The following is a 27,487-nucleotide window of genomic DNA, read 5'->3' on the forward strand; positions in this document are numbered from 1 at the left end:
GTTGGAGCACCTTTCCTATGAGGAAGGGCTGAAGAGGATGGGACTGTCCAACTTAGAAAAGAGATGGCTAAGGGGGAATGTGATAGAGGTTTATAAAAGTATGCACAGAGCAAAGAGAGAGTGGACAGAGAGAACTTTCTCCATCTTCCAAAATAAAAATACTAAATATGATGAGGCTGAATATGATGTTGAGTATAAAATGTTTAAAGTCTTGCTTTGTGTTGACTCTTGAAAATATGTTATTAGATTAGTATTATAGTATAAACATGCATCTATGGCTGAATTAACTTTTTTCTGTATAATAGAGCAATCCTAGAATTTCAGAAAAAAATTGATTTTCTTTTTTTGAATAGGTAGCAGAAAATTAAGAAAAACCAAGAATAGCTATTGTTGAAGTAGGTCAACTGTAAAGTTAAAATTTTAAAGTGTTGAATATAAAATGCTGATATATATGCCAGTTTGGTGTAGTGGTTAAAAGCACAGGACTCTAATCTGGAGAACAGGGTTTGATTCCCCACTCCTCTGCTTGAAGCCAGCTGGGTGACCTTGGGTTAGTCACAGCTTCTAGCTCTCTCAGCCCCACCCATCTCACAGGGTGTTTGTTGTTGTGGGAATAATGATAACGTGCTTTGCAAACCACTCTGACTGGGTGTTAAATCATCCTGAAGGGCAGCATATAAATCAAATATTATTATTATTAAATTGTATGAATATGCCTCTATGGCTAAATTAACTTCCTTATATGCATAACAGACCAACACAGGAATTCCAGGAAAAATGGAGATATTTCTTTGAATACATAGCTGGAAATTAAGAAATATTAAGAATAGTTAACATGGATATAGATCAATTATAAAACTAAGATTTTAAATGATGAATATAAAATGTGATGTATATGACTGAATATAGAATGTCGAGTATAAAACTTTGGGTATTAGTAACTGAGGAGAGGGAGAGGAGTAATATGAAATTTAGCTTATCATTATATATCTTGCTTATATTTTTTGTTGTAGCTTCAGTCTATTATTCTGTATTCTGTTCAAGATCCTTTATGCAGTTTCAAACGTCTCTTTTAAAATAAAGTTTATACAAATTTTTAAAAAACACTTCAAGGACATGCAGAATGCTGCAATTTGGTTATCATCAGGAGCTAGGAGATCCATGTATATTACACCCATTCGACAGTCACTCCATTGGCTACTTACCAGTTACCGAGCCCAATTCAAGTGATTGGCAATAATAATAACAATATCAACAGTGTGCTTATATACCACCCTTTTGGACAGATTAGTGCCAACTCAGAGGAGTGAACAAAGTAGTATTATTATCCCCAAAATACAGCTGGGGAGATGGGGCTGAAAGGAGTGGCTTACCCAAGGCTGCCTGCAGAATTCATGGCAATAGTAGGAGTCGAACCAGCAGAGTGCTGATTTGCAACCAATCACTTAACTATGCTACAGCAGCTATCACCCACAAAGCCCTTCATGGCCTTGGTCTATCATATCTATGGAACCACCTCTCTCCCTGTATTCTACCACGGCAGTGTCTCTCCTCTGAACAGGGTCTTCTTTTTCATGGGCAAGATCAACAGCTGCCCATACACGTGCATTCTCTGTGGTGGCTCCCACTTTAAGGAATGGTCTACCTGAGGAGCTTAGGAAAGTTCCCACTCTCCTGGCCTTCTGTGAACAATGCAAAAGTGACTTATTCAAGAGTATTTTACTCAGATACAGGGGCTGTACTGTAAGGAAGTGGTCTCAAGAGATCCATCAGTTAATGGATAAGAAGAGACCACTATTACTGTAAACATTTAGAGACCACAGACTTCACTACTATTGTTATAAGTATGATCCTACAGGTAGTACCTAGGTTGTTTAATACGTCAGTCATGGAATTGCTTATGCTCTGTTTCAACATTTTAAAATCTTTTAAGTCTTTTTAAAAATCTTGGTGCAAAGAGAAAATTCCTTGATATTGCATAACCCCTATACAACGTTAAAGAATTTTCTCTTTGTGCCATTTTCTGTTTCGTCTTCATTTTGACTTGACTTGGTGCGGCACTCTCCTTCTTCCCCCTTTTTAAATCTTGCAATATTGCATGTAAATTCCCATTACATGTTTATTGAAATATCTTTGACATTGACTGTTGGCCCTCCATAGTAACTGGTTGGCTACTCTGTGAGACAGGAAGCTGGACTAGGGTTGCCAGTCCCCCACTGGGGCCGTGGGACCCCCTGCTTCCACCCTCCACCCCCGCCTCCTCTGCTTACTTGGCCGGCAGGAGGGAACACGCCTCCCATGTTGCACTCCTGGGCTGTGCTATGTGCTCCTGGGCTGCACAGCACACTCCTGCATGCTGCAGCAGCCTGAATAGTGGCTGAATCGGCCTGAATTGAGACCAGATTGGCCCACTGAGGAGCAGAGCAGCACTCCCACACTCCATCGCAGCCCCACCTGGGCCAAATTGGGGCTAAATTGGCTCAGATTGGGACCGAATTTGGCCCAGATCAGCCCCAAGCCAGCCTGGATCAGGCCTGAATAGGCCCAGATTGGGCCTCTGCAGAGCGCAGTAGCACTCCCATGCCCCACAGGGCCTGATCCAGCCAAATTGGCCGGATTTGGGTCCAATTCAGCCCCAGATCGGGCCCAAATCAGCCTGATTCAGGCCCCTGTGAGTGCTGCCAGGGTGTGCTCCCAGGGTGGTCTGTGTAATGATGTCACTTCCTGAAAGTGACATCATTGTGCAGGCCAGGACTGTGCACATGCTTTGCATGCATGCAGCCACAGAAGACAAGGTAAGTGCCAGGCCTCCTGCCTGGGAAGGGGACAGGCAGGGGAACCTGGCAACCCTATGTTGGAATAGACGGAACACTGGTCTGATCTTATATTCTCATTTAATTTCATATTCCATTTCATTTTGTATTCCATGTTTTGTGACGCTTGCTGTTAGCATCTGATTATCGATGCCATTGTGTTTATAAATGTTGATGTATTGTTTTCATATGGCTATATTATAGGAGTAGCTGACATTGAATATATGTAATTTTTTCTAGATGGACCTCTGGTGCGACCCAGCAGTTCTCTTCCGTTCTTACATTCTCAATACCACATAGACTAGGCTCTCCTAACTCACTATACTTGGCGACTGTTCGGCATGAATCAAGCTTTAGAGATGTTAGTAGGTTCTTATTGTGTTATAATCATAACTTTATGCGGTACCATATTGTATCCCCTGTCTTATGCGTCACACTAACCCATTTTTTGTGGCAAAGTGATATTTGATGTCTTGCTCTGATAATGGAGTAACTTCTTTTCCTTTTCTTTCCTAAATTTTCTGAAAGGACAAGTCATCATGGATTTCATCATGAATTCAGGTGGGTAGCTGTGCTGGTCCACAGTAAAAGAGCAAGATTTGAGTCCAATAACATCTTGAAGACCAACAAGATTTCCGGGGTAGAAATTTTCAAAAGTCAAGCTCCCTTTGTCAAAACTTGTTGGTATTTAATAAGGTTGCCAACCTCCAGGTGGTGCCTAGAGATCAATTAGAATTACAATTGATCTCCAGGCTACAGAGATCATTTCCCTTGAAGAAAATGGATCCTGAGCAGGGTGGACTCTGTGACATTATAACCTGCTGAGGTCCTAACTGAGGGGGATGCAACCCTAGTCTTGAAGGTGTTACTGGACGCGAATCTTGTTCTTAATTCCATCTAGCATTCCAAAACTGGTGAGATTCTCTCCCCACCAATTTCAGCTGGCCATTTGTGATAAATAAATCGTATGTTGGCCCCAGAAACCTAATTAAAGGATTCCATGTTTGGGCTGTTAGCAGAGTTTATCATTGGCAGTGAAAGCGTGGTTATAGGAGGTGTGAGCTGGTTCTGCTGGTTGGTGTGTGTGTGTGCAGGATTGAAAATAATAAAGCATACACTTGATTATACTTAGAAAGAAAATAAGAGTTCTTTATTGTAGGAACTTCATACTCTTATAGGAAAGGAGGAGAGGTAGATCCTATCTACTTTTCTAGTCTAAGGATGGGCACGGATACTAGGACAGTTCCTGCATCTGTGGTTCCAAACTGGAGGGAGGAGAAGGAGAGAGATGGTGCCTGGAACAAAACCAGGAAGAGAAGAATGAGAAGGAGGATGTCATGAGGAAGAAGTCCTGAGAATAGCAATCTACATATCAAAGGGATAGTCAGAGCAGTAATGTCAGGTCTTGCCAGGTACTTTCCCAGTCACTTCACTCCAGTGATTTTATTAAGGAAAGATATCCGTTTCAAGATGCTGCAACGTGGTCATTGACCGAAATGCCTAAAGACAGGAAAGTCAGTTTAATTATAGATCAGTGTCCCCTCCTCCAGGAGGGAGAAAGTCAATTAGGAGTTTAGGCATGCATGCCTGAGAAGAAGGGAGGAGGGAAGGAGAGGAGCACTACTCAGTCTGTGCACATTCCTAGTCTCAGCAGGAACTAGTAATCAAAACACTTTGCCTGAAAGAGAAACAGTTTGCACAATTCTGGTTCCCTCTGCCTGAAAGAGAAACAGTTCACACAACTCTCTGCACTCCCTCAGAGGTACTGAAGCCAAACACTTATGAAACAGAAAGCATGAAACATGGCAGATGTGATGGGGCTTATCAGACCAGTAAACAGTAAACAAAACGCCCTGACCTCTCTGTCTTTCCAACTCTTTGGTTGTCCTCCTCTGAAACCTGCGGGAAGGGACAGCACTGAGTCCTCCTCTTCTACCAGTTAGATAACAGGTCCCTCCCCTCCCCCAACATTCATGAAGCAGGACTCCAACAGGCCCTTTGGTCCAACTCCCTGCTTCAAAGCAGGACACTCCCATTGGCTAGACATCCCGACAGGCCCTCCATCCCAAGCTCTGCCCACTCTGATTACAACATGCCACAACCAAAGAACAGGCCTGCAAAACTTCCTTTTCTAGCTTGCATGTATCCTTTTGAGGAGGATGAAAACTGAACAGTCCTCCAAAGATGGCCTCCCCTCTATCTAGCAGCAGGATAACAATCTGTCCCCTCCATCCTGCACAGATCAGTTCTTCCACCCAGCCATGAAACTATGAGGAGCACGTTTGCCCCTCGCCCTTCGTTTCTTCCCTGATGCCCCCCCCCCAAGCAAATACACTTTTGTACATCTACATACACTAATATCTGACTCTTTTTTTTAGCATTTCCAATGCCTGGTGACCCAGAGATCCGCATCATCCTCTTTGGAAAGGCAGGTGCTGGGAAAAGTGCCGCAGGAAACACCATTCTTGGCAAGAAGGTTTTCGAGGTTGGCCATATAACAAAATCCTATCAGTTAGGAATCAGGGCATGGAACAGTAAGCGAGTCATCGTTCTTGACACTCCAGCTATTTTTGATTTTGATCGTGAAGAACGCCAAATTTCCCCAGAGATCTGGAGCTCTCGCCATCTTTCCCGACCAGGCCCCCACGCCCTGGTGTTGGTGGGCCAATTGGACCATTTCGATGAGGTGGATGAAAGGGCAAAAAGATTGATCCAGAAAGTGTTTGGCCATGGGGCCATGAAATATACCATTCTCCTCCTCACCGGAAAAGAAAAATCAGGCAGTAGAACCTTGGATGAATATCTATCAAACCAAGAAAATAAGGCCCTTCAGGAAATGATGGAAGAGTGCCATCACCGATGCGTGGCTTTCAACAACAATGAGACAGGAGAGAAGCAGACACTGCAGGCTGAAGCGCTGCTCTTGAAAATTGAGCAGATGGTGCGGGATAATTTGAAGAAGCCCTTTTGTGCTCTTGAAATAGAAAACCATTTGGAGCCACCTCCAGAGGAAAGGCAGGCTATGGAAATGCATGAACAAAAGGAAGACTTGGGACATGCACAGGAAGTAGAAAAAACAAAAGATGAAATGGAACATCGGGAAAAGAAGAGATCAAATGCAAGAGGAGAAGGATCTTTTGCTTACAATCAGATGGGTAGGAAGTTCCATTCCCATTTCCCAGCTTACCTCATTTGCTCCTGTGATTCAGCAGAGGTTAGGCTCTTGCCTAAATGCTATTATGGCTGCCACCTCCCCCCGCCCCCCCCCCCAGCCTTTCCTCCTGTGCTTTGGAGAGCAGCTAGATCAAGCCCTTTCTATTTTGGGGATAAAAGGCCAAACTGGATGGAATGACAAGAGGTCCATGAATAGATAACCTGATAGTATTTTTTAGGGCAGATGGGGCACAGCCATGGTGCAAATGGAAAGGGATTCAACCTTTTTCCTCCATGGCATTCTCCTATCTTCTCCCCCGCCCCCCACCAAGAGTTACTATTTGCCCCACAGGGAAAACATGCAGGGGATTGCATGGTTATCTCCAAGAGCTCTCTCTGTGAGATAAATAAAAGCTGGGAGAAAAGGTACTGATAGAAACCAGGAAACTCTCATAAGGGAAAGTTTTTTTTTCTAAAACCTCCCCTTCTTGCTGTGGGTCCAGTCTGATTCTCACCACCACCAACTGGTACTTAACCTTCTAACAAAACTGCTTAGACAAAGAAGCATCATGTAGGCTGACTTTTGCATATCAGTCTGCTGTTCGAGGCAAAGGGCCGTGGATGGTTTAATAGGTGTTGTTTTGATGAGGTGGAGGAGTCCTCCCACACTACCGTATCCAGGCCGCTTGCTAGCAAGCTTCCCCTACCACTGCTGAAGTCACTCCATCTACGACCATCTATGACCTCTCGTTCTGTATGTCTTCCCTCCTGGCTCTCAGAATCTCTTTGGAGATTCCGCATGGGTTCTCTTCCAGAAAACCTGACCCCATGTGGAAGCCACTTTTATGGCAAAGCATGGGGTGGGAAGGGGGATGGAGCAGAGGAAGTGACATGAAAACTGGAAGGACCAGGCAAAAGATCCAGTATTGCCCCAAGCTGGAGATATTTTCCCACCAATGTGACTTAAATACATATTGGGGCGGCCATAATAGCGCAACTCTTCTCGGTTCACTTAAATATCATAAAATCTTCTGGGTTGTTTTAAATACTCTTTGGGAGATCGATACCAGTTCCAGGAGACTCTTGCCAATCTGAACAATTTGGCAACTCTGCTCACAGTTAATGCACCCCCAGGAGACTCTTCTTGCATCTCACATGCAAAAAGGATCACCGGGGGGGGGGGGTTTCTGGCCCTTCTCCAGTATCAATCACATCAAGAGACATGGCAAGCTGAAGTTCAGCAGGTAAAGCTTTCCCTGGCCTGAACATATAGCAAAGAGAAAAGGTTCAGCTTCACCTTCAGCTGCTAAAGTTACAACAGTTAAAAAATAAGTTGTCAGTCTTGCATGCAGGAAAGGGGAGGCATGTTTCCATGTGCAGAGAGGAGGATCCCCCAGTACTAGACATGAGGGTGGAGAATTCTGGACAATGCATTGGTCAAGGCCTTTCTCCTCCCATTGGAAGAACGCACAAGTTGATTTCCTCTAGCGGGTATCGTATGCTGGCTAAGACATAAGCTGTAAGCCGCAAAGCCCCTAGTTCAAATCTCTTCTCTTTTTTTATATATCAATTTTTATTGGGATTTTATAGTAATGGGAAGAGGTTACAACAAGAAATCAATCTTTAGCAGGTTCACCACAAGACAGATATACATAAGTCCAAATATAAAAAGCCAGTAAATATATAATTAACGCCCCATATACTTTCAAGTTTCCCTTTTGTTTCTATAGACATTCGCTATTACAATTTTTAATCTACTTATCCCATTCCTTATGTCATTTCTAACATTCTTTTCCATTATATACATTATAGATGAGTCATTCTAAGAGCAGGGAGTGAAAATGGCAAAATAGTATATATCAATCAGTCAAACAATGGTCTAGATCTATATAAGAAGGAAGTACTTTTGTGCTAATTTTCCTCTTTCTTGTCTCTGTTCTGGCCACACTCTCCGAACTTGTGTACTTAGGTTTTCATTATAGTAGAGGTAGGGGGGGGCAGATCAGTATTTGATTCTAAGAAGGAGAAGTCTGGCCAGAGCTATTTACTTGGATTTTCATATTAATAAGGCTGAAGTATCTACAAATCTGTTCTCTACCACAAACTTACAAAGCCTTCTCAGGTAGCCCGCTCCCTCTCAGACCTCCATCTAAACAATAAGAATAAAATAAGGATTAAAATGTGATACTATCTTGTTACAAGAATTGCAGCAAGATAATGAAGAACTTTGAAAAGCTGTACTAGTACTAAGTATTGTATTAACAATTTAGTTTTGTTGTTATTCTAAGAGTCTCTGCATGAGACACCTGGGTGTGTGCTTGTCAAGTTTAGGAAGACACAACATTAGCTGGGATGCATAGCTGAAAAAGACAGAGAGTTCAGAGATCACTAGGGATGTGCGTTTCGGCTTTCTGAATGCCGAAAGAAAGCCGAAACAAAAGTGTTTCGGCTTCTTTCGGGTTAGCCGAAACGTTTAGGAGAAAGCCGAAACGTTTCGGCTAGCCGAAAAAAAAAAAGCCGAAACGTTTCGGCTTCTTTCGGCTTTCTTTCAGCTTTTCAATGGGAAAATGCCTCCGTCTTCCCAGACGTCTGGGGGGGGGCATTTTCCCACCGAATCAGCCCAAAATTGGTGGGGACCTTCCTCTAACCTCTCTCTAAAAACTCCCCAAGTTTCAGACCGATTGGACTTTGGGGGGGCAAGTTATGGCCCCCCAAATCAGGTCCCCCTATCCTCCCATAAGAAAGCGAAGGAGCAGCATATTGTTAGCATGCTGCTGCTCATCTTCTTCATTATTTCCTATGGGGAAAAATGAAGAAGCAGGCTTCCTTTGCCAGGGGTGGCATTTTGCATGCAAAATGCCCCCTTACCCTCAGGGGCCCTTCTCCCACCCTTCCTCCCACCCCCCACCAAGGCTCAGCCTGATCCCACTTGGGGGGGCCATTTCATGGCCTCCCCAAGTAGGTGCTCTAATCTCTACCACTGACAGCTGGGGGAGGCTTGTCTTGCCAGGGGTGGCATTTTGCCTGCAAAATGCCCCCCAACCCTCTGGGGCCCTTCTCCCACCCTTCCTCCCACCCCCCACCAAGGCTCAGACTGCTCCCACTTGGGGGGGGCATTTCATGGCCTCCCCAAGTAGGTGCTCTTTTCTCTACCTCTGACAGCTGGGGGAGGCTTGTCTTGCCAGGGGTGGCATTTTGCATGCAAAATGCCCCCCAACCCTCTGGGGCCCTTCTCCCACCCTTCCTCCCACCCCCCACCAAGGCTCAGCCTGCTCCCACTTGGGGGGGCATTTCATGGCCTCCCCAAGTAGGTGCTCTTTTCTCTACCACTGACAGCTGGGGGAGGCTTGTCTTGCCAGGGGTGGCATTTTGCATGCAAAATGCCCCCCAGCCCTTAGGGGCCCTTCTCCCACCCCTCCTCCCACCCCCCACCAAGGCTCAGCCTGCTCCCACTTGGGGGGGCCATTTCATGGCCTCCCCAAGTAGGTCCTCTCAGCCCCTAAAGTCCACCCCTTACAGCCCCACACAAACCCAATTCCCCCCCAGCTGCCACACACAGACCCAAATCCCCACATTAGCCCCTCACAGACCCAAATCCACCCCCACCTGCCCCACACCCATAACCCCAGGAACAGGCTGGCAAAGGCCAGCCCTCTCCCTTTGTTCCCTATGCTGGGAACTTCTAAACTCTCTTTCCCTGGGCAATTCTGCACAGCCCAGGGGTGCCACAATGGTGGGCACACTTCTGAGTGCCAGCTGGTCCCTGTGAAAGAGCACCTGAACCACAGACACCCTCCCTCAAATTCCCCCACCACCTACAGAGATGGCTGGCCAGCCAGCCCCATTGTTCCCTATGATGGGAACCAACTGCACAACAAAGAATAAAACACGAACAACACAAAACAAAGTTTTTAAAAAATTATTTTCTCCCTTTCAAAGTACAAGTAGGCAAAGCATTATGACACATTACACCAGCAGTCCCCCACACAGAAAAATTAACACAACTCAACATCAGAGAATCACAAAAGCACAATTCCTGTCAAAAACACTTTATTTCTTGAACAGCTTTAGGATACACAGCAGGGGTGTGCACCAAAGGGCATGATAGAAGTGTACTACACAAAATAATACAACCCGCTTCACCGTTTCTGACAGCAGTTGTGTTTGTGTGATTCTCTGATGTGAAGTGAGTTGTGTTATTTTTATGTAGTACACTGCTTTCATGCCCTGTTGTGCCTTCCTACTGTGTAACCTAAAGCAGTTAAGGAAATAAAGTCCTTTTGACAGCAATATTTTGGGGTGATTCTCTGATGTTAAGTGAGTTGTGTTATTTTTGTGTAAGATACTTTTGTTGTTGAATGGCCCCCCCAAGTGGGAGCAGGCTGAGTCTTGGTGGGGGGTGGGAGAAGGGCCCCTGAGGGTAAGGGGGCATTTTGCATGCAAAATGCCACCCCTGGCAAAGGAAGCCTGCTTCTTCATTTTTCCCCATAGGAAATAATGAAGAAGATGAGCAGCAGCATGCTAACAATATGCTGCTCCTTCGCTTTCTTATGGGAGGATAGGGGGACCTGCTTTGGGGGGCCATAACTTGGCCCCCCAAAGTCCGATCGGTCTGAAACTTGGGGAGTTTTTAGAGAGGGGTTAGAGGAAGGTCCCCACCAATTTTGGGCTGATTCGGTGGGAAAATGCCTCCCCCAGACGTCTGGGAAGACGGAGGCATTTTCCCATTGAAAAGCTGAAAGCTGAAAGCCGAAAGAAAGCCGAAACAAAGCTGAAAGCCGAAAGCCGAAACGGCTGGCCGTTTCGGCTTTCGGCTTATTCGAAAGAGATTCTTCTTTCAGCTTTCGGCTTTCGGCTTTAGCCGAAATTTTTTGGCTTGCACACCCCTAGAGATCACTTCTCAGAGGGTTTGTTAATTTCATCTTTGCCTTCCCACAGGGCTGGCGCCAGAGGTTCTCGTGCCTGCGGCGGCGTACACGTGCGCTCTGCATGCGCACACACCACGGACTGCATGATGACATCATTGCAGACATCATCATGCGCTGCAGGGGAGCTGGGCGGCACGCGGAGGAGCACCAATCGCAGAAGCTGCGAGCTGCTGCTGGGGTGGCGCACAGAAGCTGCTCCGTGCGCCGTTCCAGTAGCGGCTCACGGCTTCTGCGCCTGGCTGGGGCAGAGGAGCGCGCAGCGGAGCTGGCGTGGCTGGCTGCTGCTGCTGCAGCCAGCCAGCCAGCCCATTGCCGCTGCCGCTGCCGCCGCCGCCGCCTTGCACCCCAGCCGGGCGCAGAAGCTGCGAGCCGTTGCTGGGGCAGTGCACGGAGGCTGCGCCCGGCTGGGGTGTGTGGCGGCAGCGGCGGAAGCACGGGGCTGGCTCCGCTGTGCACTTCTCCGCCCCCGACACCCCCTCCTGCGCCCCCCCAGTGCCCTCGCGCCTGAGGCCAGTGCCTACCAGGCCTCAATGGGCATGCCAGCCCTGCCTCCCCAAAGGATCTATCAATTTCAATCCAAGCTCCAAGCTCCAATCTAAAACAGTGTGGGATCACAACCAAAGGGCTGCAAGGAATGGAAATGGAGTAGAGCTGCCTTCTATAGCCAAGCTTGGATCTGGGGTGGTTATAATGGGCTGAAGTTTCCCTTCTGGCATTTCACAGCCCCTTCGCACAGCTCCAGTGTACAGCAAAGCCTTTGCCCCACCACCAGCTCTGTCTTTTTAAAACTACCCTTCCCAGATAACATTGCATCTCCTGACACACGGCTCAGATGTCTCATGTAGAAAGACTCTAAGTGTCACAATGACACCCAGCAGCCATGGACAGTATTGCAGACAATTAAAGCAAACATAGGAACATTATAAAATTTCATGATAACTCCAATTTTTAAAATTCCAAGTTTTTAGACCGTTTTGTCACATACAGGATGAAAATGTTGACATATGTTCCAACTTAAAAGTCAAAGAGTGAGGTGGTTGTGTGGGGGGGGGCACACTGCATGGAAGTTCTGACCCCAGCCAATCCAGAGAAGGAAGTGGAGCTAAGCTTTCACTGCCTTCAAAATGGCAGTGCTAAGCTCTGTGTGTGCATGCACGCACAGAGACACACACACATACCACTTCAGCCTTTTATAAGCTTTTATTTTTGTTCGCAACTCATATGTGAAGGGGAGAGGGGTGGGGGAGCTACCTGGAGGGGAACAGGATTGTTCTTGTCCTCGCACTTCTGCAATGACACAAAAATGTAGGTACATCAGCAAGCGACACAGGGAGGGGCTGTGCAGAGGCTGTCCCAACCAGCCTCTTCCCACATACCTCTGGTTCCACGGTGCTCCCTGGTGGAAGGCACCTCAGAGCCCAGCTACAAGTGACACCTTACACAGATTGGACACTTGTCAGCTTACCTCAGGTTTTGATGGGAAATGTAGGCGTCCTGGTTTTACAGCTTGGTTCTCCATTACAGCTGCAAGACCGGGATGCCTACATTTCCCATCAAAACTTGAGGGAAGCTGACAAGTGTCCAACCTGTGTCAGGCATCACTTGTAGCTTGGCTCTCAGTTTGCAATCATACAATGACGTCTCCTGAAGGGTTAAATGAGGAATGGTTTTAACCATCCACAGTGCAAAGTTCATTCATTAAATCAAGTGGCTCGCTGTTAAATTTCCTTATCTCTGTTCCCCCTTTTACAGCAAGAGCAGCAAATGCTGTCTATGAGAGTCCAAGAGAATCGGGGAGCATCGGCTGCAGTTCCAAAGAGCCAGAGCTACGCATCATCCTCGTTGGAAAGACAGGGACAGGGAAAAGTGCTACCGGAAACACCATCCTTGGGGAAAAGCAGTTTGAGTCCAGACTTGAATCCAGCCCGGTAACAAAGTCTTGTCAACTGGGCATCAGGGAGTGGAAGGGGAAGAGGATTGTTGTTATGGACACGCCACCCCCTTTTTGACTCTCATGAAATCTGGAATTTCAGGGAGATCCAGCACTGCCTCTGCCTCTCGGGCCCAGTTCCCTGTGCCCTGGTACTGGTGGTTCAAGTGGGCCGTTTCACAGCAGAAGACCACCAGTTGGTAGAACGGGTAAAAAAGAAATTTGGCATTGCGGCTCAAAAGTATATGATCATAATTTTTACACACATAGAAAAACTGTGTGATGTAAAGCTGGAAGAGTATGTCAATAATTCAGATAACAAACACTTTCGGAAGTTGATTCAGGATTGCAGCAATCAATATTGTGGTTTTAACAACAACGAGACAGGAGAGAAGCAAGCAGCACAAGCTGAGGAACTGCTCTTCAAAATTGAGGAGATGTTTCAGGAGAATCAAGATGAGCCCTTCAGTGATATAACACAGGAAGAAGAAAAATGAGAATGCACGAATATATGCAGAAGACGTTCCCCAATAGAGCCCAGCTCCAAAATAGGCCAGTCCACTATGAACTGTTCTTGCTAATTCAGCTGCCTCTCCCCTCTACTCGTCACCGTTCGTCTTTTAATTTTGTCCGGTCCTAGTAGGTAAAGTCCACCTTTCCTTATGTATATGAACAGCATTGTTGAAATTTGGAACCCAAACCCATAATAATTCAACACAGTCCAGAGACTTAGAGCATGATTCACAAGTTCTCCTGTACATGTAGAAGCTGTCTATGAAGTTATGTAGGTGATTGCTTAGTGGACTGTACCACAAATCAGTGCCAGACACATCATTTAGGGAGGCCTGTCAACAGGAGCCAAGCCTCAGTCTTACCAGCACCCATTAAGCTGGAAAGTAGAAAGGGGATGCTGTTTGCTTCTCTTCAGCCTATAGAGAGGGGAACTGGGGTCAGGTAAAGGTGTTAATGGAGTTTTGTCTCACTTGTGGGGGAAAGCATTAACCTTAAAACTAAGGGTCAGTGACCATTCCAAATCGACACATTATCTACAAGACTGTATTAAGATTATTCTCTCTTATAATCAGTCTCTAACAAGTAATCAGCCCTCTGACTGAAAAGGGGTCAGAAGTTTCTTTATTCCAGGCGTCATGTGAAAACTTTGTATTCCAGGAAAAAACTATTCCATGTTATCTTTTAAGATTTTTATTTTAAATTGTCAAATCACACTTCAAATGATTAAAAACAATGGTACAAAACCCACTAGCATATGTCAATGAAATCAGAAATAGGCAGTTGTATGTCATTTTATCCTATCATAAACGTAAAAGAGGGGGGATTAGTGGGGAGAGGTGCCGTGGAGGGTAGGAAGGCTTTCTTCTCTGTTGCAGGGCTCCGAGGATTGGGCTGTTTGCCCTTTGGTTCTGGAACCGCCAAATGTGAAATCTTCCCACTTGGGGAGGGGCAAGGAAACAGCCAGCCCTTGTCTAGGTTGGTGTGTTCAGAGGCTCCATTTGGGACTGCGAAGAAATACTTGGCCCTGAAGCTTCCATGAAAAACTGTTTGGTCTTTTACCCGATGTACATCTCTGCCCTCTTCCCCACAATGCAGCTTGCCCCCTTCCAGTGAGGTCAACCCCTCTGACCCCAAGGAGGGCTGGCAGCAAGGAGCCAAGGGACTCCACAGGGCTCTTCTCCTCTCTTCTTCATGCTGCTCTTCCAGCATTAATATCCTCTTCTCTTTTTGGCTCCCTCCACCAAGTGGAATGCCTTTCCAGTGATGTCAACAAATTCTTCCTCCTTCTTCTTCCAGGGCTGGGTGTACTTTGAAGAGGTGGCTGTGTATTTCTCCCAGGGGGAGTGGACCCTGCTAAGCCCAGCCCAGAGGGCTCCCTACAAGGAAGTCATGCTGGAGAATTTTGGCCATGTGGCCTCTCTGGATGAGGATCCCTTTCTCCTGGGCTGTCTCCTTCTTGCTGTGAGGAGTGGCTATAAGGAAGTCCTGATGTGGAAGGATGTGCTCAGTCTGTGTGCCTTGTGGCTGATCTCTGACACCCTCCATGAGCCTTCCTCTGATGTGGATTTTGGTTCCTTTGGGTAGGAGCCCCTGCCTGGCAGTCCGGTGCCTGGACCACATGAGAGGGCATCAGAAAAGGTGCCAAAGGACGCTGGGTCTGGAGAAGTGGGAGGGTCTAAGCAGGGGCTTCTCTCCAGTCTGGGCCTTGCCTTAAGTGGGCTGAGATGCAGCTGCGGAGGGAACTCTGCTGGCTTTTCTGCCACTCATTTGTTCTCAGTTGGGATTTCCACTTCCACTTGGCTGGGAGCGGGCACAGAACTAGTAATGCCAAGTGGGTACTTCTAGGCCCCAAACTGTACTCTCTCCCCCCCCCCCCCATCACTTGCCTGTGTTTGCTGCCTGTGGATATGGAGGCTTCCTTCAGTCCCCATGGCTAGTCTTTGATGGACCTCTCCTCTGTGGATCTGCTTAATTCACTTGTAAAGTCATGTGAATTGTTCCCCTGAAGTTCTAGTCATAACCGTGACAGAAAGGTCTGTTCTCTCCTTCGGCCCCTTTACAGTTCGGTAGTCAATGAGACTTTCAGGCTAGCTATGTTTCTGTGTGCATAGGTGTCTCATTCAGTTGTTCCCCTATACTTCTAGCCATATCCATGACACTGTTCCTAATGGCTGGATCTCCTACTACTGAAAGCCCATATTCTCCTGACCCGTAACAGGTATCCTCAGCACGAGAAGGTATTGGTTCAGCATGCAAAAAAGGGGTCCCTTCTGAGAGATTATGTTTGCCCCCTCTCCCAGATTCCCTCCAACCTTGGGACCCTCATTCTCTTTGACAATAGTGGATCCATCAGCACAGCTATGGGAAGGTTTTAACAGATCCCTACAGTCTCATCTACACACTTCAGTCTCTCAGATTCTCCAGATTGCCCACCCTAGTGTCAAGGGGGGGGAATCTGTTCCTTGAGAGCAAACACCTCCATGCATCAAGCACACACCCACAATTGCTACCTCTGAAACATACACATGGCACTCATTCTGTCCCCGTTTAATGATGCTGAGTCTCTATGGTTGTCATGATTGTACCCACTCATGCCATTATTTTGCTGAGCCTTGATTTCACATTGCTTTTGCTTTAACTTGAGTTCCTTTCACAGGCCTGCTGGAAAATGAAAGCATCTTATCTCTCATGGGAATGTCTCCCTTTATTACTCTGGCCTTGCTGTTGCAGCTGTGTGTGCCAAAATGTGTTGCAATCTACTACCTTCCTGGTGTCTAGACAAAGCTATGAAACCTCTTTGAGAATTTCTCATGATCTCTTCCCACCATAGATATGTTTACTGGAGGGAGGGGGGGAGTAATGGGACCTATATCAGAATGTAATTTTGTTTGCTTAACCATTCCTGTCAATTTTCTTAGTCGACTGTAGTTCTCTCTATGAACCTTATTGATCTCTGATTAAAGCTTTTTCAACCAAGAACCATGGAGTGCTGGATGTGAGGGTTCGGGGGTCTGCCTGTCATAGTTTAAGAACCATAGAACTGAAAAGGGTCATCTCGTGTTCCCTGCTAAAGTCCCAGGTTTAATTTCCTCTGTTGTCGGCTTGGTTTGCCTGCTCCACAAGGTGCTGTCTGCTTTCTAGAGCCTTGTTTCTTATAGATTCTGTTTCCAGTTGGGATGTGTAGTTCTTTCTACAATTCTCAAAACAATAGTAAGCTCCACCAGCTGATTTACCTCAGAGTGCAAGAAGTCATTCCGGTTATGGTGTTGGCGACTTCGCAGATCAAACACCACAGGCACAAAACACATGTGGCATTGTCCCGTGCCATCATCCCCCATTCACCTGGGAAGAGCAAACAACCAAGCAGTGTGCTTCACTGCCTGAGGGCAAACTGACGGTTTGTGGATCCATGTCAGAGCCAAAACAGATGCAGCATGCTCCGGGAACCTTTCCTCCCACTCTCCCAGTGCAGCCTGGTGTCGCTCTGTGGGGGCTGGGCCAGGCGAGGGGGGTGGAGTTGCCTCCCCCCGTCACACTGAGCGTCACTTCATCTCCCCCCCCTTGCCTGGCCCAGCCCCCACAGAGCAACACCAGGCTGCACCGGGAGAGCGGGAGGAAAGGCTCCCGGAGCATGCTGCATCTCCCCCTCACTCGCCCGGCCCCCACCAGAAGCCGCGCAGCCCAGAACTGCGGGGACTGGGCCAGACAAGGGAGAGGGGGAGATGAAGTGACACTCAGTGCGACGGGGTGGGGGGGAGGCAGAGCACGTGCAGCTATGTAGCTCCGGGCTACGCAAGTAGGGGAAGGAGAAATGCAGCGATGCACCTGCAAGGACGCCTACACTTCCCGTCAAACCTTGAGGCAAGGAAGCCCAGGTTGAATTGAGGTAACTCGTCACGTCTGTTTCGGGTCTCAAACACTCTAACCACTATACTCCACTGGCTTTGGGAGAGATAAATTAACCTGCAAACCTGGGTCTTAATTGGTGACTGAAAGGGGGAGGAGCTCTGGGAGATAAAAGATGCTCCCAGAATATTCAGAAAATGTGGCTGCCCCCTGCCAGGAGTGCCTTAAGCACCAAGAGGCTTTATTATGGCATTGCTGCTTTCCTCCTCATTCCTGCCCTTGTGAAGCCAAAACATGTTGTCTTGGGCTGTGGTTAATTGCCTTAGAGGTTAGTGCCCTCTGGCCTAGTCACCCCCCCCCCCGACTTGTTTACATTATTTTCCTTTTGGGAAACTGGGGGACAGAAGGGGAGAATCAGAAATGCAGGTGGGAAGGTTGTGACAGAGGGGGTTTCTCCTTGGTGGGTTTCTCTGTATGCATTTAATTTTTAAGCCAAAGCGAGTTTATACTACTGGAACTTTTAGTGTGTGATGCAGTTCTCTGTATTTTTTCCCCCAGGCTTGCTTCTAAAATTTGCTCTTCGGAAAGTAAGACTAGATTCACAACCTAAGTGCAAAGACTAGATTCAAAAGGGTAAAAAGGAAATAAAAGATGAAAGCAAAGTCCTGCCTTTCTTAGATAACATGGGTAGTCCACCTTTTACACCTCCACACCCCGAAAATGCCATCTGAGGGTTAAAGTGAGAGAGTCTATGAAGTCCTAGAGAGGAAGGCGGGAGTTACGAGGGAAAGTCATTTCCTGTCCTGCCTTCTTTCTGGAGCCTTTTGAATTTCCCGGGCTGCTGCTTGAACGGCTGCGAGGAATCTGGTGAGCTCGGGTGGGTGTGTGTCCGTCCATGCAAGACCAAAGCAGAGAGAAATGGGGGAGCAGAGAATGAACCCCCTCCCCCAATTCCCCTCTCCTGCACCAGAGGGCCGCATGGTGCAAAGCCAAAGCATTTCCGTTAAACAACGTGGGAAGTGACATACACGTGCACGAGGGACAAATAGGAAGGGGGTTTTGGCCCTTCTTGGGGGTTTGGAGCAGAAAGGGGGGCAATGGGTCAGGGTTGGGGAGCATCAGGGAAGGCAACAGATTTGTGTGAGGGGAGCCACTCAACTCATTCGGCCACCCTCTGCCTCTTTTCAGCCTGATCCCAGCAGTGGTCCCCCCCCGCCCCTTCCATATCAGGCCTGAGCTTGCCAACTTCCAGGTGGCGCCTGGGGATCACCCAGCTACAGAGAAAAGAGTTTCTTTGAAGGATGTATTCTGTGGCATTAAACACCCCTCCCCAAATCCTATCCTTCCCTTGCTGCATCCTCAAATCTCCAGGAAGCTCCGTGTCCTTTGCTCGTTAATCATGAAGGGGTGTCAGAGGACACTCTGCCCCCCTCTCTAGTGCTGCTGCATTTCCTCCTCCCTTTTTATTTTTGGAAATCCTGGTCCATCTCCTGTGATTTCTGGACTGCTTTTCTCTCCCACTGGGGGTGTGGATAGGAGGTGCTTCCCTCTAGGTAGGAAGTAGATCATCAACCAAATTTGCAGGAACTCTTCTAGATCAGCAATACTGGATAGAAGAGAAGAGACAAGGCTCCTATCTGGAACTTGTCGAAAAAGTCTGAATTTTACAGCTGTTTCATATGGATAAAATATGAAGGACAAAGACCCCAGGTGATGGAGTGGGCTGCATCCCCTTGTGAACAGCTTTCCCCTGCAGGTGGACTCAAGGCAGCTTCGCTTCCAACTAGAGATGAGAGCACATCTTGGAATGACTCCCTGAGCTAAAAACTCCCTGCCGTGGAACAGCAGCCCAGCAGGCAGAGACAGAGGCAGGCACTTTCTCAAGTGAAAAAAAGGAAGGAAAGACTCCATAATTGTAACCCTTAAGGCGGAGGCTGCCTGCAAAACGCCACTGCTGCCGAAATGGGTCCTGGTATGTAGAGCGGACATCTTTTGATCTTGGCCTCCATTTTAGGTTGCCAAAGTGACTCTCTCCAGACCTCTGCCTTGCCTTGGGCTGCTGCAGTTAATTGCCTTAGAGTTTAGCCCACCCCTGATGTGGTTATGTTATTTACCCTTTGATAACAGTGGGGTGGCTGGGGGATGAGGGAGAGAACCAGTGATGGAACTGGGAAGATTGGGGGGGGGGTGTCTCCTTGTTGGGTTTCTCTGCATACACGTAATGTTAACCCAAGGCCTACTATACTACTGAACCTTTTAAGATGTGATGCAGTTCTCTGTATTTTTTTCAAGTCTTCTTTTTAAAATTTGCTCTTTGGAAGCATAAGACTAGATTCACAAACTAAGTGCAAAGACTAGGTTCAAAAAGGCAAAAAGGAAATAAAAGAGGAAAGCCAAGTCCTGCCTTTCTCTGATAACATGGGTGGTCCACCTTTTACACCCCCATACCCCGAAATGTTCTCTAAGGGGGGGGGGGTCCATGCAAGACCAAAGCAGGAGAAATGGGGGGAGCCGAGGGAGAGCCCCCTCCCCCGATTCCCACCTTGTCCCTTTCCTGAACCTGAGGGCCACATGGTGCAAAGCCAAAGCATTTCCCTAATGCACAGGGACGAATAGGAATGGGGCTTTCCCTTCTTGAGGGTTTGGAGCAGGGGGGGTGATGGTTCAGGGCTGGGGAGCAGCAGGAAGGACAGCAGTCTTGTGGGGGGGAGGAGAGCCCCCAACTCCTTCAGCCACCCTCTGCTTCTTTTTAGCCTGGTCCCAGCAGTGCTTCCTCCTTTCCCTTTCCATATCAGGCCAGAAAACAGGTGGCGGCTGGAGATCTGGCACTGCAGCTGACCTCCCGGCTACAGAGAAAAGAGCAGCTTTGGAGGGCGTATTCTATGGCGTTGTACACCGCTTAGGTCCCTCCCCAAATCCTTCCTATGTTGCATCCCAAATCAGAGTTGGCCACCGTGTCCTTTGCTCTTTGATCATGACGGGGTGTCTGAGGACTCCCTGTCCCCCTCCCCTTTGCTGCTGAATTTTCCTCTCCCTCGTCCGTCTCCTGTGATTTCTGAGCTGCTTTTCTCTCCTACTGTGAGTGCGGATAGAAGGTGTTTCCCACTAAGTGGGCTGTAGATTATCGACAACATTTACAGGATCTCTTCTGGATTAGCAATGCTGGACAGAAGAGAGGAGACAAGGCTCCTATCTGGAACTTGTAGAAAAAGTCTGAATCTAATTATTTAAACTAAATAAAAAAATTTTAAAAAAGAAAGAAAAAGTCTGAATCTTAGAACTGTATCATATGGATAAAACATGAGGGACAAAGACCTCAGGTGATGGAGTGGGCTGCATCCCCTTGTAAACAGCTTTCCCCTGCAGGCGGACTCAAGGCAGCTTGGCTTCCAACTGGAGATGACTGAGAGCACGTCTTGGAATAATTCCCTGTGCTAAAAACTCCCTGCCATGGAACAGTAGCCCCGCAGGGCCAACTAGCCAGGCACAGAGCAGGGGTCTCAAAGTGTAGATGAGAAAGTGGTGCTGTGGGGAAGGGCTTAGACTTGTTAGGCAGTGAGGAATTTTCTGGGGCAGAGACAGCCTTCAGTTGAACCACTTGGTATCCGAAAGGTGCAGAACAGATCGTAAACTAATCCCAGGCAAAGACGACAGGAGCTGTGGAGCCTCCAATTTGGGACGAGTCAGGGCAATATTGGGAGGAGCACAATAGGACTTGGGAGACAGAGTCGCAAGGCAAAGGAGGGCCCTGTGCAGAGACAAGGGGGCTGAGGGAGCAGAAGGGGGTTGGAGAAGAAAACACAAGACAGGTGCTCCGAGCCAAGATGGGGGAGCCAAGCTGGAGTGCTTGGTGCCAGGTGGCCGTTTAGATGGAGGGGGTGTCCCAGAAGCATGGTGGACTGGGGAGAATCAGTGGGGAATAGTCATGCTGGGGAATAAGCTCTGCAGGCAGAGAGGGAGGTGTTGGACGAGGGGCTGAAAATATCAGGGGAATGCATTTCCCAACAGAAGCGATGGGCCCCCGTATTTCCACCCCTAAGGGTTACTTAAAAGTGGGGATTTCCTGTGGCCCACCTGATCAAAGCCTTGAGGCTGAACTTGAGATGGAGGAGGGAACAAGGGGGGCGACTAAAGCAGATAATGTTGTGATAATGGGTGACTTCAACTACCCTCACAATGACTGGGCTAACGTGTGCTGGAGTCATGTAATATGTGCCCCAATGAAGGGACTGATAAAAGAATTGTAATCAGGAAGCGGATTTTGAATCCCAAGAACAGGCAGAAATGGGGAGCAGTGCAGGACAGATCCCCCAATCGGGGGGGGGGGGGTCCTGAACGACATGTGTTCTTTGGAAGTGAAAGTTTTCAGTATTGTCAAAGGCTTTCACGGCCGGAGAACAATGGTTGTCGTGGGTTTTCCGGGCTGTATTGCCGTGGTCTTGGCATTGTAGTTCCTGACGTTTCGCCAGAAGCTGTGGCTGGCATCTTCAGAGGTGTAGCACCAAAAGACAGAGATCTCTCAGTGTCACAGTGTGGAAAAGATGTTGGCAGGTCATTTGTATCTACTCAGGAGGGGTGGGGTTGAGCTGAGTCATCCTGTAAGAGTTTCCCAGGGTGTGGAATGCTAATGGCGGGAGGCTTCACTGTATCCTGAGGAGGTTCTTTTGCATATGGATTGGTGCTTGATGTGCTCATCTTCTCTGCAGGGCTATTGTCGAGTATAGAGTGTTTTGTTAGCCTGGTGTTTTTCAGAACTGGAAACCATGCTCTGTTCATGCTTAAGGTTTCTTCTTTCCTGTTGAAGTTTTGCTTATGCTTGTGAATTTCAATGGCTTCCCTGTGCAGTCTGACAAAGTAGTTGGAAGTGTTGTCCAGTATTTTGGTGTCCTGGAATAAGATACTGTGCCCTGTTTGAGTTAGGCTATGTTCAGCCACTGCTGATTTTTCAGGTTGTCCAAGTCTGCAGTGTCTTTCATGTTCTTTTATTCTTGTCTGGATACTACGCTTTGTGGTCCCGATGTAAACTTGTCCACAGCTGCAGGGTATACGGTATACTCCTGCAGAGGTGAGGGGGTCTCTACTGTCCTTTGCTGATCGTAGCATCTGTTGTATTTTTCAGGTGGGTCCGTGTCGGGTCAAACACTCCTTGAGTTTCTTGAATTGTGCCCCAAAGACAGACCAGAGAGTGGTTAACTCCAGTAGCTGGCAAAGAACTTTGTGTCTAGCAAAAAAGAGTTTGCTACACTTCTTTTTTCCTCTCTCTCCTAGGCAGCTACGGAAAGACACCCTTGATGCCTTCTCTGCCATCTCCTCTGCGTGGGGAAAAGAAAACAACCGCCATGCAGCCTGCCCAGGTAAAGGGGGCTGGGGGGGGCACGGGGAAGACCTGCAGAGAACCACATAAATGCTTCCTTTGCCCTTGCGGGGCTCACAGGATCAGGCTCCTTCCTGCCGCTTCTAGATGTTGAAAGTACCCACTGGGGCGGCAGGAAAATTGCTGCACTGCATCTAGGATTATATGTGCAGAGAGCAAGGTAATACTTTATCACAAATTTCCCCCCGGCAAACCATTTGGTCCTCTGACCCCAAGAAGACTGAGAGTGGGATGCCCTGGGGCTCCAGTCCCCTCCTGGCTGCTGCCATTTCAGAATTATTTTGATATCCGTGCTTGATTTTTTTCTCATGGACCAACTTTCCAGTGATGTAAAGAAATGGTTCTTCTTTCTTCTTCCAGAGTGGGGTGTCCTTTGAAGAGGTGGCTGTGTGTTTCTCCCAGGGGGAGTGGGCCCTGCTGAGCCCGGCCCAGAGGGCTCTTTACAAGGAAGTCATGCTGGAGAATTTTGGGAACGTGGCCTCTCTGGGTGAGGCTCCTTTTCTTCTGGGCCGTCTCCTTCCTGCTGTGAGGAGTGACTGTGAGGAATTCCTGCTGATCTTTGCCCCCCTCCATGATCCTTCCCTTGATGTGGGAGGGGTTCTGGGTTCTCCTTGAGGATAGGGGGGTCCTCCCTGGCAGTCCTGTGCCTGGACCACATGAGAGGGCATCAGAAGAGGTGTCCCAAGGGATGCTTGGCCTGGAGAAGGTGGGAGGGTCAAAGCAGGGGCTCCTCTCCACTCTGGGCCTTGTCTGACCCTGGCAGAGGTGTGGTTGTGGAGGGAACTCTGCTGGCCTCTCTTGCGCTTGCTTAGTTGGGTTTCCACCTCCACTTGGCTGGGAGCAGGCACAGAACTACTAATGCCAAGAGGGTCCTTGTAGGTGCATATGGTATTCCAGCCCACCCCATTACTTGTGTATTTCTGGAAGGAGAGTCAAGCTGGCTTGGAATTCCTCCATTTATGTGCATTGGAGGGGGTCCTAATTCTGTTTCTTTCCTCTGATTAAAAGAACCTGGGATGGCCAAACCTGACCTCATATCCTGGCTGGAAGAAGAGCAAGCACTGTTTCTCCGTGGCTCTGATGAAAAGGAGGGATTGGCAGGTAGCTGTTTCATCTGTTGTGGGACTGGAGTGTTGCCTGTGCTTCGGTCCAAAGGGCCTTGGATTTCTCTGGCTCTGTTTGTCCTCACAGCTCGAGATTCTCTGAAGATCTTGGCTGGGTTATGAATGCTGAAATGGTATAGCTTGAACGATAAAAATAGGCAACTTTCTTCTCCCAACTCAAATCACTCTTGTCCAAGTGTAGCTGAGTCTTGTCCTCTTGGAGTGGCAGAGCTCTCTGGCATTGCTGCTTCCACCCCTGATCCCCCTGCGATCCCTTTCAGTGGAGATGCCAGGCAGAGGAAAGACAGTGCTTTACTGCAGAGATGTCACAACCCCCCCCCCCCCACAGCTCCCATTTGATGACATACTATCTCCTCCCCGCAGTAGAAGGCAGTGTTGAAAATGATTCCGCGTTTTCCAGCAGAAATCCTGGCTTTCCACTGTATTTTAAATCCTAGCCAGGATTTGTCTCTTCCAGTTAACAGCTAATTGCCATTTGTATGGAGCCGCCAGTCAGGAAGCTGATTCAGTACCTGAAATAATGTTCCAAAGTGGTTTTCACAGGATGGGGAGCTGCTTAGCAGACACCTTGGTAGAGGGGAAATGGGTGAGACAGAGCAATCGCTGATTATATTGGAGGGGCTGTCAGGCTGGCCCAATGCTGCCTGGGATGTAGCACAAACCCCATATGAGCTGCTAGCTGTGGTGGGAGGCAAGATTGCATCTCATGGTTGAAAACATGCAAGATGGACTTCTACCATTATTTCTACTGGTGGGGCAAGGGGAATAGAGAGAGAAATCTCACTTCTGAGTTAGGTTTCTCTTTTTAAATGCAGACTTGACTCTTCACTTCTTTTACATTCAGGCTTTCTTCCTGTATTTTATTGCATACAGTACTTCTTTTATTTCATTACCTAATTTGTAAGCACCATTATTTCTCTATATTCACATTTTCTTTCAGCAGGAGGTGTGTGGAAGTCAGAAAATGAAAAGAAAGAATATCCGCTGGTGGAGAAAAAAGATACATGTTCTGTTGTGAATGACAACATTGAATATTGTGATGCCCTGAGGAAGGAGGAGAGGAATCACCCATCCCTAGGAAGGAGAAATTCCAGTCTTTTGGAGGGTGGTAACTCTCATAAAATTAAATTAATTCCAAAAATACACAAAGAAGACAATAGGAATAAGTGCCCTACAAGTGAGGAAAATATTTCTGAAAAATCAGGAATCAGTATGCATTGCAACACTCGTAGCAAAAAGAAAAACCGTCCATCACTGAAGTGTAAAAGCTATGGGAAGAAAGGTAGCCTAACTTCCTATCAAAGAATTCATAAAGGGGAGAAAGCATATAAATGCCTGGAGTGTGGCAAAAGCTTCACTCTCAGTGGAAGCCTTATTTCCCATCAAAGAATTCACAGTGGAGAGAAACCATATAAATGCCTTGAGTGTGGAAAAAGCTTCAGTCGGAATGGAAGCCTTAATATACATCAAAGAATTCACAAAGGGGAGAAGAAATACAAATGCCTGGAGTGTGGCAAAAGCTTCACTCTCAGTGGAAGCCTTAATATACATCGAAAAATTCACACAGGGGAGAAGAAATATAAATGCCTAGAGTGTGGGAAAAACTTTGGGCGGAAAGATTCTCTTACTTCCCATAAAATAATTCACACAGGGGAAAAGAAATATAAATGCCTGGAATGTGGAAAGATGTTCATACGGAGGGACAGCCTTAATAAGCATCAAAGAATTCACACAGGGGAGAAACCATATACATGCTTAGAATGTGGAAAAAGCTTCAGTCTGAGAGGAATACTTATTGTCCATAAAAAAATTCACACAGGGGAAAAAAAATACAAATGCTTGGAATGTGGAAAAAGCTTCACTCAGAGTGGAAACTTAACCACCCATCAAAGAATTCACACAGGGGAAAAGAAATTCAAATGTTTGGACTGTGGAAAAAGCTTCAGTCATAGTACAAGCCTTACTTCTCATCAAAGAATTCACACAGGGGAGAAGAAATACAAATGTCTGGTATGTGGAAAATGCTTCAGTTGGAGGGACAGCCTTACTTCCCATCAAAGAATTCACACAGGGGAGAAACCGTATAAATGCTTGGAATGTGGGAAAAGCTTCAATCGAAGGCATCACCTTACTTACCATCAAAGAATCCACACAGGGGAGAAGAAATTTAAATGCCTGGAGTGTGGAAAAAGCTTCAGTCATGGTGGAAGCCTTAAAACACATCAAAGAATTCACACAGGGGAAAAGCCATATAAATGCTTGGAGTGTGGAAAAAGCTTCAGTGAGAGTGGAAAACTTGGTGGCCATCGAAAAATTCACACAGGGGAGAAAAAACATAAATGTCTGGAGTGTGGAAAAACCTTTCAACGGAAAGGTAGTCTAATGATCCATCAAAGAATTCACACAGGGGAGAAACCTTATAAATGCCTGGAGTGTGGAAAAAGCTTTACCCAGAGTGCACACCTTACTTGCCATGAGAGAATGCACAGAGGGGAGAAACCGTATCAATGTCTGGAGTGTGGAAAGAGGTTCCTTCATGGTGGACACCTTACTACCCATCAAAGAATTCACACAGGGGAGAAACTATATAAATGCCTGGAGTGTGGGAAAAGCTTTAGTCAGTGTAGAAACCTTACTTTCCATAAAAGAATTCACACAGGGGAGAAGGAATACAAATGTCTGGAATGTGGAAAAAACTTCCGTTGGAGTGACAACCTTATTTCCCATCAAAGAACACACACAGGGGAAAAACCATATACATGCCTGGAATGTGGAAAATCCTTTCCGCGGAAAGATAGTTTAACTTCCCATCAAAGAACGCACACAGGGGAGAAACCATATAAATGCCCGGAGTGTGAGAAAAGCTTTAGTCAGAGAAGAAGTCTTACTTTCCATAAGAGAATTCACACAGGGGAGAAGCCATATAGATGTTTGGATTGAGGACAACACTTCAGCTGGAATAGAAGCATTACTTTCCATCAAAGAATTCACTCAAGAAAAACCACATGAATGGAATGTGGAAAAACTGTTGGGTGGAGAGATTCCGTTTTTACCCATCAAAAAATTCATTCAAGGGAGAAACCATAGAAATGCCTGAAGTGTGAGAAAAGCTTTAGTCAGAGAAGAAGCCTTACTTTCCATAAGAGAATTCACACAGGGGAGAAGCCATTTAGATGTTTGGATTGAGGACAACACTTCAGCTGGAATAGAAGCATTACTTTCCATCAAAGAATTCACTCAGAAGAAAAACCACATGAATGCCTGGAATGTGGAAGAACTGTTGGGTGGAGAGATTCCCTTTTTACCCATCAAAAAATTCACTCAAGGGAGAAACCATAGAAATGCCTGGAGAGTATTGCATCAGAGCCAATCGGATTAGGGGATCCTAAAGAAATACAGTGGAATACATTTAATACATAATACAGTAAAATGTGTAAGATTTTCTGAGATTAAAACTACAGCCTTTTTGTGTGTTTAAATTCCTTTTTTAATCAAAATATTGATTTTTAGATATTCTGTAGTGTCGGATCCTTTTTGATCTCAGCAGGCAGGCCATCCCCGCAGGTGGAACCACAAGAGAAAATGCTTCTGCTTGGGCAGAACCAGCACCTGGAATTGAGCCTGAAAAGTAATCCATAGCCCTTGGAGCAATTCCAGAATGTGTTTCATGTGCATATTGAATCTCAGTCCTCATATTAATTAACTTGCAGCTCTCTGTACCAGCTAGAGGTTCTGGTCTTCAAGGGCAGACTTATCTAGAGTGTGATAAGGTAGTCTAGCCACGGGGTTCCTTTGGGTCAGATCCA

At 47.0% G+C, this 27,487-nt stretch overlaps 2 protein-coding genes across 2 annotated transcripts; both read left to right on the forward strand.

The window, feature by feature from the left end:
* Window positions 1–376: 376 nt before the first annotated feature.
* LOC129328736 (GTPase IMAP family member 6-like) lies at window positions 377–16,308 on the forward strand. Its single transcript, XM_054978002.1, is given in 5 exon segments — window positions 377–395; window positions 3,342–3,374; window positions 5,192–5,968; window positions 12,647–12,891; window positions 12,893–16,308. Coding segments are annotated over 4 exon segments (1,473 nt in total). The 5' UTR covers window positions 377–395; window positions 3,342–3,352; the 3' UTR covers window positions 13,322–16,308.
* Window positions 14,727–26,633, forward strand: LOC129327843 (zinc finger protein 883-like). Its single transcript, XM_054976594.1, has 5 exons — window positions 14,727–14,917; window positions 22,452–22,537; window positions 23,566–23,658; window positions 23,749–23,776; window positions 25,214–26,633. The coding sequence occupies exons 1-5, from the start codon at window positions 14,727–14,729 to the stop codon at window positions 26,619–26,621; spliced, it is 1,806 nt and encodes a 601-aa protein (XP_054832569.1). The 3' UTR covers window positions 26,622–26,633.
* Window positions 26,634–27,487: the final 854 nt, after the last annotated feature.

Source organism: Eublepharis macularius, chromosome 4, assembly GCF_028583425.1.
Source record: "Eublepharis macularius isolate TG4126 chromosome 4, MPM_Emac_v1.0, whole genome shotgun sequence".
Lineage (NCBI taxonomy): Eukaryota > Metazoa > Chordata > Lepidosauria > Squamata > Eublepharidae > Eublepharis > Eublepharis macularius.

Bases quoted from the DNA above. Each gene is read 5' to 3' on its own strand.
- LOC129327843 (XM_054976594.1), top strand. From the start codon at position 14,727: ATGCTGGAGAATTTTGGCCATGTGGCCTCTCTGGATGAGGATCCCTTT. The intron at 23,659-23,748 runs GTAGCTGTTTCA...TTGTCCTCACAG, and splicing joins TGAAAAGGAGGGATTGGCAG to CTCGAGATTCTCTGAAGATC. The intron at 23,777-25,213 runs GTTATGAATGCT...CTTCACTCTCAG, and splicing joins TCTCTGAAGATCTTGGCTGG to TGGAAGCCTTAATATACATC.